Source organism: Hippocampus comes, unplaced genomic scaffold (assembly GCF_001891065.2).
Source record: "Hippocampus comes isolate QL1 unplaced genomic scaffold, H_comes_QL1_v1.1 scaffold257, whole genome shotgun sequence".
NCBI classification, from domain to species: Eukaryota; Metazoa; Chordata; class Actinopteri; order Syngnathiformes; family Syngnathidae; genus Hippocampus; species Hippocampus comes.
This window is the reverse complement of record NW_017804972.1, coordinates 434,045-452,748: the sequence shown is the minus strand read 5'-3', so window position 1 is coordinate 452,748 and position 18,704 is coordinate 434,045. Positions and strand designations below refer to the sequence as shown.

General features: G+C 41.6%; 1 protein-coding gene across 2 annotated transcripts in view; it reads right to left on the bottom strand.

Annotated features, from left to right (window-relative positions):
- LOC109529128 (junction plakoglobin-like) overlaps window positions 1-18,704 on the bottom strand; it is a 146,032-nt gene that overhangs the window by 58,566 nt on the left and 68,762 nt on the right. For both annotated transcript variants that reach the window (XM_019892331.1, XM_019892322.1), the window contains exon 2: window positions 3,448-3,502. In XM_019892331.1, the coding sequence (XP_019747890.1) occupies window positions 3,448-3,463 (16 nt within the window). In that variant the 5' untranslated portion in view covers window positions 3,464-3,502. The remainder of the gene's footprint in view (window positions 1-3,447; window positions 3,503-18,704) is intronic.

Below are 18,704 nucleotides of genomic sequence, written 5' to 3'. Positions count from 1 at the left end.
CCTCAAAGAAAGGGGGTGACGAACTGGGACGCCGTGAGCGTGCGTCAGCTTCTCGTGGCCGCCACCGTGGCGCTGTTCGACCGCGTGGTTTGGTTCGTCCGCCGAAAACTAGTTCGTCAGCAGAGACAATATGCTCGCAAATTTAATGTTTTTGAGGCGAAAAGTTCGTGAGCTGAGGCGTTCGTCAGCGGAGGTATCGCTGTATGAAATTATTTCTATAGTCAGCCGCTTAAAAATGATCATCGTTGGCAGCTTTAGGCCCGATGCTGCGCGGCTCAAAACACAGGTAAAATGGGTTCTCTTGTGGCCGCTTGTTTTCAGTATGACGGGGGAGTCACCTTTTTTTATTTACAGTCCGAGTTTGAGGCAAATCAAATGTCAGAGGGTCTTCGTCCATATTTATTATTTCATCTGGGCTGATGGAATTCTCCGCTATATTTGTTTGCGTGAACGTGCCGAACGAAGCAAGTTTGTCCTCGTAATTGGGATGTAGCTGCTGACACAACGTCGTGCGTGCACTAATAGACAGGCTTCCATTTCATGAATCTATAACACCACGACGGCCCACCTTTAAAAGCTTTAAAAGCTTTGGTTGTCTTTTTACACTGGCTCAGTTCTTCTTGCCGGAGCCTCCACCTTCGCACCATCGACTCGTCTATGCCAAGATTACGGGCAGCAGCTCGATTTCCTTCTTTAACTGCCAGTGATCACTTTTAGTTTAAAAGCTGCATCATATGCTTTTCGTCTCGTATTCTCCATGTTGATCAGGGTTAGAAGAAAGGCTGAAATAAGGAAGTTGTGATTACCGGTAATCATACAATTTCATTGGACCCCTGTGTACTACTCATTCATTTTATTGGTCGACTGTTGCCGGGTAACACATTTTTCCCCCGCTACAGCAAAAAGAGCGGAAGTTGTGATTAGTCATACAATCTCATTGGACCTCAGTGAACTACTCATTCATTTTATTGGTCCATGTTTTTCCTGTGATGGAAAAAAAAAAATGAAAAAGTCGCTTCATATTGCACGCCGCAGTGTTGAAAGTGTGGAAAAAAGTAGCGGCTTGTAATCCGGAATTTACGGTAGTTGTTTTCCGCGTGTTTCGGGCACATACAACATTTCGGAAAGTGCTCACAAGCCACGACTGTTGTTTATTTTTATATACTTTTCTATTTGTTCATCAGATATGACATATCTCAGTCTTTTATTTTATTAATGCTGTACATTTTCTATGTTCAGTCGGGAATGAAGCCTTCATAAAATTTATTTTGTGTTCAAGTCTGTCATAGACCCGTGATAGAGAAATCTATGAACAAAATTGTATCATGTTTAAAGTTTCGGTTAATTTGGGCATGTCTGGACATACTCAGCGCAGAGGTGTCGGCCGTTTGGGCGGAGGGCCTTTTCTTGAGTAATCACGTCAAAGCAAGGGGGGCGAACAGATGGAAGAAGGCTAGATTCAATCACAGAGAGGGAATAAACAAATTGGGAACAAAGAGTTGTTGAATACCAAAAGACAGTTTGGGAACAGCTGTCGCGCCCAGGTGGACATTTGTCATCAGCAAAGTCTGTGACTTGTGTATTCGGGTAGATTAGATCAGGGGTCCCCAACCTTTTTTGCCCCACGGACCGGTTTATGTCAGACAATATTTTCACGGACCGGCATCTACGATGCCAGAAATAATACAACAAAATAATATGGTATGAGCTGCATGAACACTGTGGTGTTTTCCAAATATAATAATAAACACAAGGAGCGTCTAATCTGGCCGCAACACTCTGATCGCAATGGTAATATTACTTTTAGTCCAGTGGCTGCGAACGTCCTTTTAAGGCCGCCGTTATTTGCGATCTCCAGCAGTTTTTTTTACTCTTTTTGCGAGCTCCGGCGTTTTGATTTTAGCGTAATCAGTCACCGTGACGGAGAAGCGTGGCTTGACGTGTGTCAAGCGTGACTCAGACGGATGTAACGGAGAATCCGGTAATTTTTCAAAATAAAACATATTTCGTTTTCCGAAAAAAATAAAACGGAATTAAGGCAAGTTCTTTCTGTGCGGCCCGGTACCAAATGCCCTGCGGACCGGTACCGGTCCGCGGACCGGCGTTTGGGGACCCCTGGATTAGATCACTACCGAGGGGCCGGACCGGGGGGCGCGGTATGCAAATCTCGGGGGCAGTGTCTTTCTTGTATTTTGCAATAAAAGTTCGAACCGGCGGAGAGGGAGCCGAGTGTGTGATCATCGGAGCAACTAAACTGCCGTTCGCTCTCAGAGATCCGCTCCCGCCGATATTGAAGACAATTTTCCTGTGTGCCGAGTCATTTCTTTAACTTTGTCCGAGAAAATCTCTGACAGAAACTCTGACAACCCGGCCACACAGCTTTCGGATTGCAATCCAGCTCAAAACACAGGTGAAATGCGCCCTCTCATGCCTGGTTATTTTCACTGTGACACATGACAGCGTCTCACTGTTACCTTTTCTGCTCCTGCGCTCCCTGGCGGCCGTTGGAAAAATGTTTAAATAGGCCACATCATTAAATAAGCCGCAGGGTTGAAAGTGTGTGACAAAAGTCGTGGTTTATAGTCTGGAAATTACAGTATACAGTGTTCCCTCACTTATCATGGTTAATGGGGACCAGGACCGTGCCACGATTAATGAAAAACCGCGATGGAGCGTTGGCTCCGCCCCCTAGGAATTTTCGTGTAAGTGTATGTGGGTACCAGCATGTTTAAAATATGTAAACAGTATTTATACTTTACATACCTGAGAAAAAGATTATAGCTGTACGCGTATTTACTGAAATCTTTCATTATAAAACCTTATACAGTAATTAACATTCATCAGCATTGCCTTCTGAGAGAGACAAAGAGACTTGTGTTACTCTAACTTACGCCACTCCGACAGTGTAGCTACCGTTAGCCTCGAACTAGCTGCTGGCCAGCTATCCCCGTGCAGCCGATGTGTTCATGATAAGACAATTCATCGGTATTGATGAGGAGGAGGCGAAGAGAGACGTGCTGTGTTTTTCGGACAAGCCCAATCACCCACTCTCTCTCGGGCTCGCCTGTGCTCACTTTCGCTTTCACCCCCACGTGCATGTAGCAAACAAACAGCACGAAGAGACACTGATCAAAGAGTCCACAGCTGACAAGACACTGATCGGCGTCAAGAGCATGACTTGACACGGATCAGAGTCAACTGAGAGAGTCCGTGATGAGACACAAGGGAAGGTGCTGGGCGGGGCATCTAGCCAATCAGTTCAAGGGATAAAACCACTCGTGCTGTCATTGGTTGATGTTGGTGCCAGGATCATCATGCGTACAGCCATTATCAAAACCTCTGAGGTATTCAGCATTTTTTGTTAATACAGTACTTCGGAAAAATAAACACAATGTAGTGAAGCCACGATAAATGAAGCACAATTTAGCAAGGGATCACTGCACTTACTTTGCATGGACATCATGTCCCTCCACTTGGACTTCTGCTTTCACTGACCTCTGACCTGCAAGTAAAAACATAAATCATGATTGGACTCAATAATTAAGTATTTTTTGCAATGTATGTGTTCATTCATTCACTGACAGTCATTTTCAAAGCAAAATTTCCCATATTGCCAGCCATTTTAAAGCATTATGACCGAGTTGTTTTGTGACAATACAAGCATCGAGCCAACAAAATGAGAGAGTAGAATGTCTTCTCCCACCAGGAAAAATGTTTGTTTCTACATCTTTTCCTTCTTTAGTAATCATCAGTAGCAGGTGTGCCGTAGCCTATCCAAACTGTTTTAGGGCAGGGGACACCCTGAACTGGTTGCCAGCCAATCGCAGGGCACACATCTACATACAACCATCTGCGCTCACACTCACACCGAGGGACAATTTCGAGTGTTCAATCAGCTGACCATGTATGTTTTTGGGCTGTGGGAGGAAACCCACGCAGGCACGGGGAGAACATTCAAATTCCACACAGGAAGGCCGGAGCCGGAATCGAACCCTGCACCTCTGTGCTGTGAGACGGACGTGCTAACTAGTCTAACCACCATGCCGCAATAAGGCTTTCTATGTGTGCGTATTTGTGAGGAAATTGCTTCATTGGATCCTGGACCTATCACTCCCTGCCATCCATCCACCCATTTTCTAATCCGTTTATCCTCACAAGGGTCACGGGCGTGCTGTAGCCTATGCCAGCTGTCTTTGGGCAGTAGGCGGGGCACACCCTGAACTGGTTCACAGCCAATCGCAGATCAACCTTCCTCATACCACAATTACTGTTCCAAACGTCTTCCTGGGTGATGCATCATTCCCCTTCCTCCACAACCTAATCCAAATTTTTCCATGTGTGTTATTCATTTGAGTAAGATAATTTCTTTTTTTTTTTTTTTTTTAAATAAAAATGTAATCGCCCTGAACTGCACTGCAGGCAAAAATCTTGATGAATTTACAACTATCACCACTCAAGCGGCAGGAGATTGATAGAAAACACCTCTGGCATCCTGGCAGCGCGATGACGAGTCCTGCGACGACAAATTTAATTCCATTCTGATGAGACTGTTAAAGTTGTGAAGGCCTGTGTTGCTCTTCACAATTCCCTCTGCAGCACAGATGCTGCCAACACCTACAACATACTGTACATTACATCCCACCCAGGTTTTCTGATTCTTTCACACCTGCACCTGCTTCTGTCTATGGAAGATGGAGGACAGTAGTCGAGGGACAGCAGCTTCTTGGACACCGTACAGCTCGGCAGAGGGCAAGCAACCCGGTCTGCAGTCTTGGCAAGACAGGACTTCACATCATTCTTTATATCACCACACGTTCTTGTCCCTCAGCAGGACTGTGTGCTTCGAAAAGGGATTTTGGACTGAAGGCTAATATAAATACAGCAATACAGTGTTTTGACAGATTGTAATGGGTGTTTGTCATGATGATCTTTGGGATTGAGTTTGTATTATAAATGACATTAAAAATGGGTATACGTACATAATTTACATATATCCATGCATATCATATTTCAAAACCACAGCCATGCCCACATTCTGCAGTGTGAGTTTTTTTCTTGACAAACTGCTACATATACTCGGGGAGCTGGAGCCAAAAGCTTCTGCTTCTCCATTTTGTAGGGTTCTACCAAGAGCATGAGCATAGTGACACTGCAAAATCCACAGTCATTGTAAAATGTCATTCTGAGTCAAGGCTGGGACAAAAAACTTGGTAACTCGTGTTTAAATGTGACCAGGTGTGTGATGATAGTCTTCCAAGGATCATTTTCAAATCTTTTCGAGGTCTTCAGATGTATGGGTAGGATTAGATGCTAAATGGTAATAAACAAGCTTTGCTCTGTATATTTGAACATAATTAATTCCAGAACTGGTATGTGATAACATTGATTCAGAGTTCATTTACCATCAAGTGTAAAATAGTTTATTACGAACTCATAGCAATATAACAAAATGTCCAGGTGCAGCTGCGCATGAACCCCATGCTGGAGCACAGTGTGGCGCTCTCTCACCAGTCAAACAATCAGGACTTGACTGTTTGTGTTATCGTGTACATCAGTTGAAATACTGTTTCTCTGCCTCAAAAGTTTCAGACACAAATGAAATGCAAATCTTTAGTTCGAAATTGATTTTTGAAGAGCTCACCTGATCAATCAAACTTACTCCAAACACAATAAATACTTTGACTGCCAACATTTATTTAAAAAAAGGCAGGCCAGATAAAGTCAAGAATATTACGACAAATATGAAACAACAACTCAAGAGTAGCAATTCCACTAACCTATTCTGTGCATTGTTTTATGGGATTAAGCAATCTGGGTTCTTATTACATGGCATAACTTCTGATTGTGGAACGGACACCCAATTTGCAGATTGAAGAGGCCAGGTGGGGAGACAAAACTGCCCATTTGACTAATTAGATCTCTTTGTCAGCATCATTTGTGCCTGTGATAACCCACAAAGGATAGAAATTCACCGGGGATGCATATCTTGAGGTCAGTGGTGGGAGTATGATGCTTAAAAGACACGATGGGTCAAAGGGCAGTTGAGACACGACGTTGAGACACATCTCCTCATATCATTATTTTCCACATCTCCGCATGCTAACACTTTTCTGTCATCATCAGTTTATGTAATAAAGATTCAAAATGTGCTGCGTATAGGTACATGTACATGTGTATGAGTATAAAAATATTTATAAGGCCAAATTTAATGGTATACATGCATGTAGACATAATTTATTTAGTAATTAACATTACTTAATGCTGTATACTAATAGATTTAAACATGTATAAGTTAGGTTAGGTTAGTGTATGAATAACAAAATACAGTAAACATATGCATGTAGTACTGTATATGTTGATCTATGTGACTCGCTGTGGTTTTGCTGACTTTCGCTGCTTCTCCCGTACCGTTTGCTGCAAATAATTGAGAGCTGCAGCACTTCATCACTACCAGAAGAATCAGACAATTCAAAAGCAGTCCTAAATTTCCTGCGACACAACAGAACAGAATACCAATGGACAACTTTTTTTTTCTGGATTTGAACTGTGGATATATATTTTCCTAATGGTTGTGGACGTGAAGAAAAAGCCATGTGATTAATTGCGAGTTCTTAAATGACAGAATGGCATTAGGCAAATATAACTACATTTACATTCAGTCAGGGTCATTCTTTTTTGTAACTTGCATCTTTATTATTTTAACAACATATAGGACCATACAATTCTGAACATATGAATACAGAGGATTTTGTATACCCCCTCTTTCAGTCCCCAAATTCGGATGTTGTTCCTCCTCGACCTTCCTTCCAAGTCGGCCACTTTCTGTTGGAGCTTCCTTTGTTGTTCGAGTGAGACAGTGAGAATTTCCTGTACCTCTGTACTCCATTCCTCCACTTCACCTGCTCTTTCTTCCAGCATCTCAATATCCTTCCTTTGCACCCGGATGTCAGCGTTCACGAATTCAAGCTTTCTGTTGGTTTCCTCCCACAAGTGTTCAAGTCCTTGTTTCATCTCCTCCATTTGTTTGGCGATTCTGTCCAACTTGACGTCTAAATGGTGTTGTCCCGTGTCCATTTTGGCTCTTATTTCTCCGAGTCCGCTCCGTAGATTAGCCTGTAATGCCGACGCCCAGCCAGGTTGATTGTCGATGTCGCGAGCTAATGCTACGTTAGCATTAGCCGCTAGCGCCGGTCCCCCTTCATCTTCGTCGTGTGTGTTTTCAGTCTGTTTCTCGCTCTTCTTCTTCTTCTCCTTTCCCTTTCCAGACTGAGCCTTGTTCATATCCATCTTATCCTATGTTCGGGTCGCAGCCGCCGTTCTTTTGTCGTTTTTTTTCTCCGTTTTTTTGCTCGTACGGCCGGGAGCTCCACGCGTTTGCAGCTTACCCTCTCGCTGTCATACCGGAAGTCCAGTCAGGGTCATTCTGACCTGCCATTTTACAACACAACGTAGTCCTACACAAAGGGTAACTTCAACAGACTTGCCCAATCTGCCTTCTGTCCGAAGTCAGATGGGAAAGGCTTTCAGCAACACCCCACGACCCTGTTCTGGATAAGCGGTGGTGAAAATGGATGGATGGATTGAAAGTTTCATTTTTGTCTTGGTTTATTGGCTGTCACCAGATGACAACACGTTGAGGCGAAATACTCAACAGTATAAGGACCGCACCTACCAGATAACTTGACAATTTGTCTTGCAGCCAGCAGCAAAAGAGAATAAAATCAATTCCAAGCTCACGTATTAAAGATGAAAAAAAAATGCAATTTTGCAATAATTATACTTTCATTCGTTTTGTGAATGTAAAATGAAGTTTCAGTTATATTTCCTTTGAGACAAACATTTTGATCAAGTCTAATGAATGAAAATGTTTTTTCTGTTTTAGTGTTTTCGTTGTTTAGTTCATTTTCATCAACTATAAAAACCTTGTTACAGATGAGCTATTTCCACCCAATACATTCGCACCTAAGTCACTAAATAACTTTCCAGTCACACATTATTTCCTCAACATGCCTTCTCATCCACACAGCAAGCTCATTCACGGTAATGTACTATGTAGCCTCCTGAGAAGCCTGGTGGAGTGGTGCAAATTGCTTGGCAGGTCCATTTGTGCCTCTGTACACCCGAGCCCCAACCTCATTAAACATGAACAGATGCGGGATTTCAAGTGTCATGGAAATTTTGTGCCCAATTTCTTGGTGGTGCATTTGCCTTTCTGGTGTTAAAGCCCCAGTCCCAATGGTTGACAATCAGATTGTAGGTAAAGAAAAAGGTCAGGTAAAAAATGACAAAGCCTTACGCAGAAGTTGTGCATTATCCCACCTTGGCTCTTTATGTCCCTCAAGCATTTGAAACTGAGGTACACTTGAGCAAAGCACCTGACTTCCCGAATAAGTTGCCCACTGCTCCTGTGTCACTGAATGACTGTACATGCTCTGGTTTTGTTCGGATCGACCCAAGAAACTAGGATGTAAAATGGCTCACCCACTCTCCTGAAAGGCAAGTGTCACAAAAGCGCCAAGTACACAGGAGGATTTCTTTTGATTTCAAAGGGAAAAATGTCAACACAACAACCATCCATCCATCCATTTTCTGATCCGCTTTAATCTCACAAGGTTCGCGGGGCGTGCTGGAGCCTCTCCCAGCTGTCATCGGGAAGTAGGCAGGGCACACCCTGAACTGGTCGCCAGCCAGTCACCGGGCACACACAGACGAACAACCATTTATGCTCACACTCACACCTTGGGACAATTTTGAGTGTTTAAATCAGCCTGCCATGCATCTTTTTGGAATATGGGAGGAAACTGGAATACCCAGAGAAAACACACCCACGCAAGGGGAGAACATGAAAACTCCACACAGGAAGGCCAGGGCCTGCAATCGAACCCTGCACCTCTGCACTGTGAGGCCGACGCATTAACCTGTCAGGCACCAGGCCGCTCGAGACAACAAATAAAATTTTCAAAATTAATCCTAAATTGAAAAACTTGCCAGCAAAACCCAAATATAAATACCTAACCTAACATCTAAATCCATAAGAAGAGGAGAAAAGTGTCAATTAAAGAAAAAGGCCGCTCCTTCCCGTGTTTATGAACAAGAAATATAATATAATTTTAGGAATTATAATTTTCCCTGTTCTTCACAGCGCACAAAAAAAAAAAAAAATCATCCAACTAACATACCCATTGAATAGCAAAAAAAAACCCCACTGAATCACACATTGGACTTCAGACGATTCAACATGATGTGCAGCAAAACCTATTGGGCCCTTTAAGCAGACCAAAGTACCAGCAAGTTCTCTTGTTTGCTGCTTGCGCAACAAGTTTTGGATTCCTGTGTTCACACTTGACCAAACCCTCAAAATAATTTCCCTAGAGCAAGTTTTGAAATTTGAGTTTGAGCAAAGGTCTAAATACCAATAGCTGCAAGTGCAATCTGTCAGCCCTGTGAGTGACTAGTGATCATTCCATAGTGTCACCTGCATGTGGATATAAATGAGCTGGGATAGGCTCCATCCCTGGCTAAGCAGAAGTGCTTTTATACCTTTAAGATTGTCAAAGAAAATTATTGCCTCTTTCACAAAATGATGTGCAACTTAATGTAACCTGCCATGACAGGGGAAATAAATGACTCATTTGTTAACAGGGTGTCACTGCATAGTGAGAAAGTTTTGGATTCGTATCTTTTCCAAATATACTGTACATTGACTGAATAACAACTAGGGGATCAAACTGGAGAATGCTTATTTGTTTTATTTTTCAGGGGATTTGGGAAAATGAACTTTGGGTGGAAGATAAAGAGTGAACCGCATATTTGGTTGGACACATTTATCACCATATTAAATATTTGCTTTTGTGAGATCGAAAGTAGTTGATGAACAAGAATGTATTCAATCAGTCAAGGTCCGTTCACCTTTTAATTTTCTACAGCATTTATCCTGTTCAGGGTGACGGGAGCTGTGGCCCATCACGGCTGACTTAAGGCAAAAAGGCCGACAACTACCTGAACTGGTCGCCTTTCAGTCACAAGGTAAAAACACAGACAACCTTCTACAATCTACACCAACATTCATACAGAATTTAGGCAAGAAAACCATGATACCTTCCGGGAAGGTCCAGTCAACTTCAAATAGGTAACGTTTGTTGGGCAGCATAAATATTGCTGTGTGTGTGTGTGTGTGTGTGTGTGTGTGTGTGTGTGTGTGTGTGTGTGTGTGTGTCATGATTTTGTTTCTGTGTGTCTCCAGCAAGTGGCAAAGGAGGGCCCTTTCCTCCAGCCGCGCACCTGTCATCCATAATCAGCCATGTATATAATGACGGCCAACTTGTCATGCCTTTGTCGGATAATTCACCTTGCTCACTACTCTGTCCTCAAGTGTTGAATTCATCTAGACGTCTTGTTTATTTTATGTATTTTCTCTCACAATGTTTTGGTTTTGCTTTTGTTAGTAGTTTTTTTGTTATATTCTTAGTCACGGTTAGTATTATTTGCGTTTTGGGTCATTTTTATCTTTTGGCGACAAGCAATTTCCGTTTGTATTCATCCTTATCCTTGTATAGATGTATATCTTGATCTAAAATCAGTCAATATACTGGTTAAGCATGCTGCTGCAAATTTGTATGATTCACGAATCATTGTGAGATGAGGAGAGTGGAGGTGAATATCTGAACTCAATGCACATTTGCAGTTTCTGACACAGCAGAATGAACAGAGTGGCAGTGTTGTGTTTGACAGCCTATTCAATAGCAACAACTTTCTTTCTCAGTCTAAATAACCACAATTTTCAACCAAAATCTCGTTCTAAAGTTGAATTTTTGGCTTTCCCATTGGTTCATTCATTTTGTTTAGCCTTTATCCTCATTGGGAAAGGAAGAGAGGAAGAACATGCAAACTCCACACAGATGGACCTGGTGGCCAATATTTTTTGTGGTACACCTGTGACAATTAAAAAAAAAAAAAAAGCTTAATTCTGGTCTACTTTGAGAGTCACCTCATGGACATGGATGGAAATGAGGTCATTTCACGTCAACGAACACCACTCAAATATTTTTTTTGTAATCTGTTACAAAAAAAAAAAGAGTTCTGTGAATGTGTAAGGGTTTACAGGGTGCATTATGTAAACTAAGCAAAGGTTGTGTTGCAAAACAACATAATTTCATTCGGGATTCACAAACTATTTTATTGGGTATTTTTATTGGGTTGCATGTCGATCGAAACAAGAGCATTTCCCTCTTTTGAATTTGGGAGGGCGGCCCGGTGTCCAGTGGTTAGCGCGTCGACCTCACAGTGCAGAGGTCATGGGTTTGATGCCGGCTCCGGCCTTCCTGTGTGGAGTTTGCATGTTCTCACTGTGCCTGCGTGGGTTTTCCCTGTGTACTCCGGTTTACCCCCATATTCCAAAAACATTCTTTGCATGCTGATTGAACACTCTAAATTGTCCCTAGGTGTGATTGTGAGCGCGAAAGGTTGTTCGTCTCTGTGTGCCCTGCGAATGGCTGGCAAATGGTTCAGGGTGTCCCCCGCCTACTGCCCGAAGACAGCTGGGATAGATAGGCTCCAGCACCCCACGCGACCCTAGTGAGATTAAAGCGGATCGGAAAATGGATGGATGGGTGGATGTATGGTAGGAGGTAAAGTGTTGTTCAAATCTTTCCTGCAAATGGCTCAATGCAGATGGCTGGAATCATCAAAACTTGAGCCAGCAATGACATGTGTCATCAAATGTCCTTCTTGCATGCTGCTCAAAGTCAAAATACTTTGCATTCCGACCTGTTTCCCAAGACGGATAGGAGGGAATTTTACAGCAAAGAAATAGATGAGCAAACGAGAGATATGGCTTGTCACTTGCCAATGAGCATTACGGTACTACAACTGTGTGCAGCTATTGTTTGTTTGTGTCTTTGTGAGTCATCTGCAGAATTCCAGACAGGTAAATGTCAATTCTTGAAAGGAAAACAAAGACATTCATATAGAAGCTTATTTTGGGTGAATCAAATGGTTTAATACTCTATCTGTGTGCGTGCGTGTTAAAAGCTGGCAGTAAATACAAAACTTTTTACCTCCCACTGACAGCTGTCCAATTACAAGAAGGTAAGAAAAATACAGATAAACGCTCAAGAAAAACAGTTTTTGAACAAACTAAATTCCAATTAAGTTGAAGCATTTTATCAAAAATAAAAACAGAAGACATGGCTTTGTAAATGTTATTCAACCTATAGTCAATCGAATACACTACATAGACAAGATATTTAATGTTCGGAGCAGAAATTACTGTGAGGGCCCTATTGTTTCTGTATAAATACTCCATCAAATATGCACTTATTTTGAATTTGATATCTGGGAGAGATGCATGTTTACCATTGGGTTACATCACTTTTCAATAAGTTTTTAGGGAAAGGGGACAAGAACTGTTGAAGCTTTCAAGGTGGATTTTTTTTTTCCCCCATTCTTGCTTGATGTACAACTTCAGTTGCTCAACAGGCCAGGGTCTTCGTTGTCATACTTTGTGCATCATACCATGCCACACATTCTCAATAGAAGACAGGTCTGGACTGCTGGCACGCTAGTCTTGTATTTGCACTCTTTTGGTATGAAACCACACTGTTGTAACTGTTGAAGAATGTGACTTGGCATTGTTTTGCTGAAATGATGCATGGACTCCCCTGCTTGGATGCTAGCATATACTGTATTGTTTCAAATCCTGGACATACCTTTCAACATTAATAATGCCTTCACAGATGAGGAAGCAACCCTCATGTCATGGGCACTAACACACCCCCACGATAGACTCCCAAACAGACACAAACAGTGTTGTGGAATTTTTAAAATGTGGGACAATATGCTGTCTGTGGGAGCGAGCGCGATAACCACAGCCAACTTCCAATACTGGCTAGGACTGAGCCAAAAAGGAGCAGGCTTGGAGAATTAGGAAGTTGTCGTATCTGCTGAGGGCACCGGCTTTTATAAAGCTGTTGAACTGTCAACCAAGATAGCATTTTGCAACCAAAGTACACAACCACCAGTCACCAGAATCAATAACCATGTTCAAGTTATTTTTTTCCTGTTGGAGAAGAAGAAGGAGCCCCAACTCTTCTCTGCTTGAAGCAAACCCTTGTAGTTCCCCCATGAACAAACGCACATGAGACATGCGGTGCGATGCGATATTTTATGTTTGGACTTTGTCACTTTTGAACAACAATGAATTTTATTATTTGAGAAACAGTTTGGACCACTTTCAACAAAAAACAAATTCTTCTACCATGACTGCTCCTTTTCCGACTTCTCTTCCCCAAAGTACCCCTCGTCTCAGTGACGGACTAACAGACTGCCCACCACTGATTTTTTTCCACAATGTCCCAACTTCATTTGAATCCGGCTTTGTCATTGCTCCATCTTCTGCGTCAATTAAGATTTGTTCCGTGACCATTTTATTGTTTTTGTGGGAAACTGAAAGTGACAGTACAAGTATGTTTGGCTGAGGCAGCAGATCCCATGAATTAATTGCTACACTTTTTACAAGCACTTTGAACAGGTCATGCAAAGAGCTACTAAATTCAGTACTATTGTACAGTATTTACTTGTACAATATTGGAGTAACAAAGAGTTTGCTCAAGACTGTGACTCTGCAGAAATGTCATTTACAATAGGAAGGTTTTGACAGTCAAGGAGTGACCAAAAGGGTCCTGCACTCAACTGTGAAGATTCAAATTAAGACAATATCAAAAGAGCACGACGTCGCTGGGATACAATAACAGCTGGGGACACAGGCGACCGACACCCCGCATGACCTCTCCAACCACCCCAGGAATGCACCAGTGTTCAGGCTGATTGTCTCCTGTCTGCAGACATGTCATTTGTGGACTCTCTGACATGTCACACCCTCTCTCTTTGGAGATTTGCATATTTATGACTTCCTTAATAAATACAAGAGAGACACTGCAACTTTAGAGTTGCCCCGGAACCTGTAACGGTTTACGTGACAGAGCCAGCTGGAGAGCTGCTCCAAGATTGTGAACCAAGACATGTTTTATTTAGCGCACTCTCTCTTGCAAGAAAGACAACCATACCTCCCTCCTGAGTCTTCATGATGTATTCTTAACATCTGATTACCAGCAAAAAACTAACAAATATGTGCGTCTATCATTCTTGCTATTAACCGTTTCATGGGCGGTGCGCAAGGCGGCCGGCTTTAGTATGATGTCAAGGGGTGCGGCAGCCGCACAGGGAGAGGCGGTGTTTTAGCGAGGCAGATGTCTTACTTCCAGGTTAGAAAAATAGCCACAAAATAACTCATATTTCATAAGAAATTAGACTGTCATTGTGCCAAAGGTACCGGTAATACCTAATCATCATTAGTTAGCTGTGGAAAGATTGAAATAGAATGATACAGGCCCTCTAATGTGTTTATGTGCCTGTGTGTGGGCACTCCAGGCATGTCAGAGCAAGAGTAAAAACAGGACATTTTACCAACATTCGGATTTCCTGCAACTCCATGATTATGAAGACTGAAACTTTGCTAAGACATTCTTGCACCCAGTATGACGAAGGCCAACTTGGAGATCTTGACAGTAAAAATCCAAGTGACCAAAGGCATCATAGCATCAGTTCCAGCCAATTGGACTGTGATGATCAAGGGAAGAGAAATGTTCAGAGGAGATGAACGCGCTGAGGGTTCGTGCCTTGCTGATGGAATTCATCCATGCTCTCAATCGGACTGACCAGAGAGAGTTGAAATACACCTTTGATATCTTTCAAAAGTGTTCATGGAATAAGACGATGAGAAAAACTCACCAAAAGTCACATATGAGAAGCAAAATTCTTTTTAACCCTCACCACTGAACATCAAACATTGATCTCACTTGGACTGTAACAGACTTGCTGTTCCCCCCCCATATTTTTCAGTGATGGTGCCTTGCTGATGTTGCAGTAAAGTGCCCTAACTTAGGTGTCTGATAAAGTCATACTTTCTGCAGATGTGCACGCGTTCCCATTCAATTATTTAGGTTGTTTTGTACAAACAAAGAAAAAAAAATTTTTAATGGGTCATTCTGTATAAAACAACCGAGAACATTGGGTGACATTCACCCAAGTAGAGAATCGTTCCAATTTTTGAGCAAAACAGTTTTTTTTTCTCCACCCAGCGGTTTTAAGAGTGCACTAATTACATGAAAAACTCTAAATTTCAATTTACATCCTCATCACTCAATCTGAGAGTATTTTTACGTCCACTCTTCTACTTCAATACTCTTGCCATCTTCACCATGGTAAAACAATATGAAGCATGCTGCTGAAACTTCAAGCCTTCTTGGTGCTTGATTTTGTTTCGCGTGAATTAAAATAAATAAAATAAAACACAATTCTAAACAAGCTAACTGTGAAAGCGTCATAGTATTTGTATGGGCTTCTTTGAGTGGAAAAGCCTCAAAATTCCTTTTTAGTTTTCTATCAAGTGAGAGCACTTCCACATGAAAAATATATATATTTTTTGACTGACAGATGAACACAGCCTGTGATCTTTTTTTTTTTCATTTGAACCAAAGCTGGAATATGTTAAATTGTACTTTGATCCATTTGCTTTTAGATTTCACAAGGTTTGAAGCTGTGCTAAAGTCAGAAAGAATAGACCGGAGTCAGAAAGGGAACAAATAAATAAGAGGGTACCTTGTAAAAGCAGCAATTTCCCAAAACCATTATGACGAGGAAAATAATACCATAGACTGGGAAGCACTGTCGACAAAAGACACGGTATTGGCAAGAAGAAATTAGTCAAGAGCATGAAGAAAGATTTTAAAGACATTGTCACTTGGAGCATGAGAAAAATGTCCAAAGGAAGGCAATTGCGAAAATGGGGAAGATAATTTAAAGAGGCATTTTCAGCAAGAGTTTAGTGGATATAAAATGTTGGCTTACCCCAACTCAATTGGCAGTTTTTGTGACGTTAAAGATAAATAATTTGAAAAAAAAAAAAAAACTAAAACTTGTACAACTCAAGTCATTTAAAAAAAAAAAACCTTTTCAAGAAGGAAAGTCAGAATGGGAAAACGGTATGCTTTCTGTCCGTCCATTTGCTATATCGCTTATCCTGTTCAGCTGACTTCAGACCACAATTCCGATCAGTCGCCAATAGATCATTTGTATCATGACTGTTGTGATTAATTGTGACACAGGTTTGAGTTTTATTTTGTCATATACAAGTGGATGCCAGAAAATTTGAATATTGAGGGTAAGTCCATTTATTCCAATAATTTGTTTCCATAAAATGAAACTTTTGTTCACCACAAACAAAATGAAATATTTAAAACCTTAATTTGTTTCAATTTTGGTAATAATAGTACCCCCCCCCCCAAAAAAAATCCAGTGTTTCAAAAATTCGAATAGCATGCGCACATTCAACATTGTAGGCCTCCTGTGTCCCAATCTTGTCAGCTAGTTCACACAAAACAACTGCAAAGGTTTTTCTCAGTCTGGCTTGGTAGGCTTCGGAAACACGGAAAACACTGCTAAATTTATGGTTGTGCATAAAACCGTCACTGACACTCTCCATTAGGAAAAAAAGTCTCACAAAGAATGCTCACAGAGTGCTGTGTCAAAGTACGTGTACAGATTGTTAAGAGGAAGGGGAAAACATGGCCAGCAAAAGTGCACAAGTGACAAGGATGACCACAGCATTGAGAGGATTGTCAACCAATGGTGGTTCATAAATCTGGCGGAGCTGCACAAGGCTGAGGCAGATGTCAGTGCATCAAGAATCACCAGATACATATGTCTGCATGACATGGGCTAACAGCTGTAGAATTGCATCACTTAAGCAACACCTGAACCCCAAAACAACACCAGAAGTATCTGTGCTGGGCTAAGGAGGAAAAGTTGTCTGTTGTCTTCTTTTTAGAATGGAGTAGATTTTGCATTTCATTTGGAAATCAAGGTCCCGCAGTTTGAAGAAGCAAAAAAGTCAAACTGCTTCAAGCCCAGTGGTTCCGCAGTCAGTCATGGTTTGGGGCAAGGGTGTCCAACCGAAGAACTGCTCTTCAAGCCAACCAAACTTCAGCGCGTGAAGACATACGCACGAACCCGTCCATGCACACGCGCGCATACGCACGCACGTCCACACACATGCCATGACGGACCCCAACATGAACGAAACAGAAAAATAGAAGAGTTTGTGAGTTTGTGAAAAGGAAATACTGCCTACCTTTCAATACATCTTTATTTATATAGCGCTTTCACACAAGTTGCCGCTGTAACAAAGCGCTTTACAAAACATAAAACAACAAAATAACACAACACGAAATATAAAACACCGAAAGTCATGCAATCTTAATCAATTTTCCTGCATACAGTTTGTTGTTTGAAGCAGTTCTAGATGAAAGAGGAAATTGCATTTTCTCCCCGTGCCTGTGTGGGCTTTCTCTGGGTAATCTGGTTTCCTCCCACATTCCAAAAACCTGCACGGCATCTCAATGGAACACTCGAAATCAGTGGTCCCCAAACCTTTTCCTGTGAGGACCACATAAATTTTCGCTTCACTGATAGCGGGGCGGGGTCAGTTTGTAACAGAAAACGTGTGACTGCAAGAGTACCGAAACGTAAAAATGTATTGTTTTCCAGAAACCCACACAATTCAAATAACCTTTTCTGGATTCTTCATAGAACAAAAGTCAGGAAATAAATAATAACACTATTAATAAAATAAATAATAACGAAATAACCCTCACCGGGTTCTTCACAGAGAAAAAGACAGGAAATAAATTACACTATTTATGAAATAAATAATAATCAACTCTGCTCTGATGGAGTTTATGCATGACCACAACCTTAATGACAGAATCCCAAGTTAATACTTTGCAGCACAGTGCTTGCCGGTGAATTAGGTAGTGAATTTGAAACCCTGTTCTTCCATCTCCATGCGTCTTATTAGACCTCCGAGACGCGCCCACCAAACTCGGAGCCCCTTCATTTGTGTTGCTGTCCAGCTTTGACCAGTCCAGGTCTAACTCTTCCATTGTTTGGTCCATTGTTTGTCCCAAGGTGTGAGTGTGAGCGTGGATGGTTGTTCGTCCATGTGTCCCCTGCGATTGGCTGGCAATCAGTTCAGGGTGTCCCCGCCTACTGCACGAAGACAGCTGGGATAGACTCCAGCACGCCCCGCAACCCTTGTAGATCAGAAGATGGATGGATAGATCTAATGAGACCTGCTACACAGTATGTTATAATGCATGGATCACCAAGGGGGTGCCAGCAAGAGCCAGGTACACATTACGTTCTAGGAATATTGTAAAAGTGATCATTTGAAAGTATAAAAACTGGCACAGGGCTGTGTAAATAAATTACATTTATCTGTTTTGCTACTGTGTGATATCATTAACAAGATTGTGTCTTCATATAAATGAACATCATTAATTATTAATACCCTTGTGCTGCAGTCGATGTAAATAAGTTTATATAACGCAACATACAATTTTACAAAAATTGTGAAAGTATTATTCTTGAATATTTATTTTACTTTCAACCACTCGAGATGTTCAGTGGCATCAGCGCTATACATACACATATAGTTCTTATTTTTTTCTTTGTATTTTTGCCCTCTATGGACAATAAAAGTGGCACTGTGTTATGACCAAAACATAAATATAAATCTATATAAATAAAACATGAATTGGAATATTTCATATCACACAATTTTTATGCTTTGTCTTTGATTTAAAGAT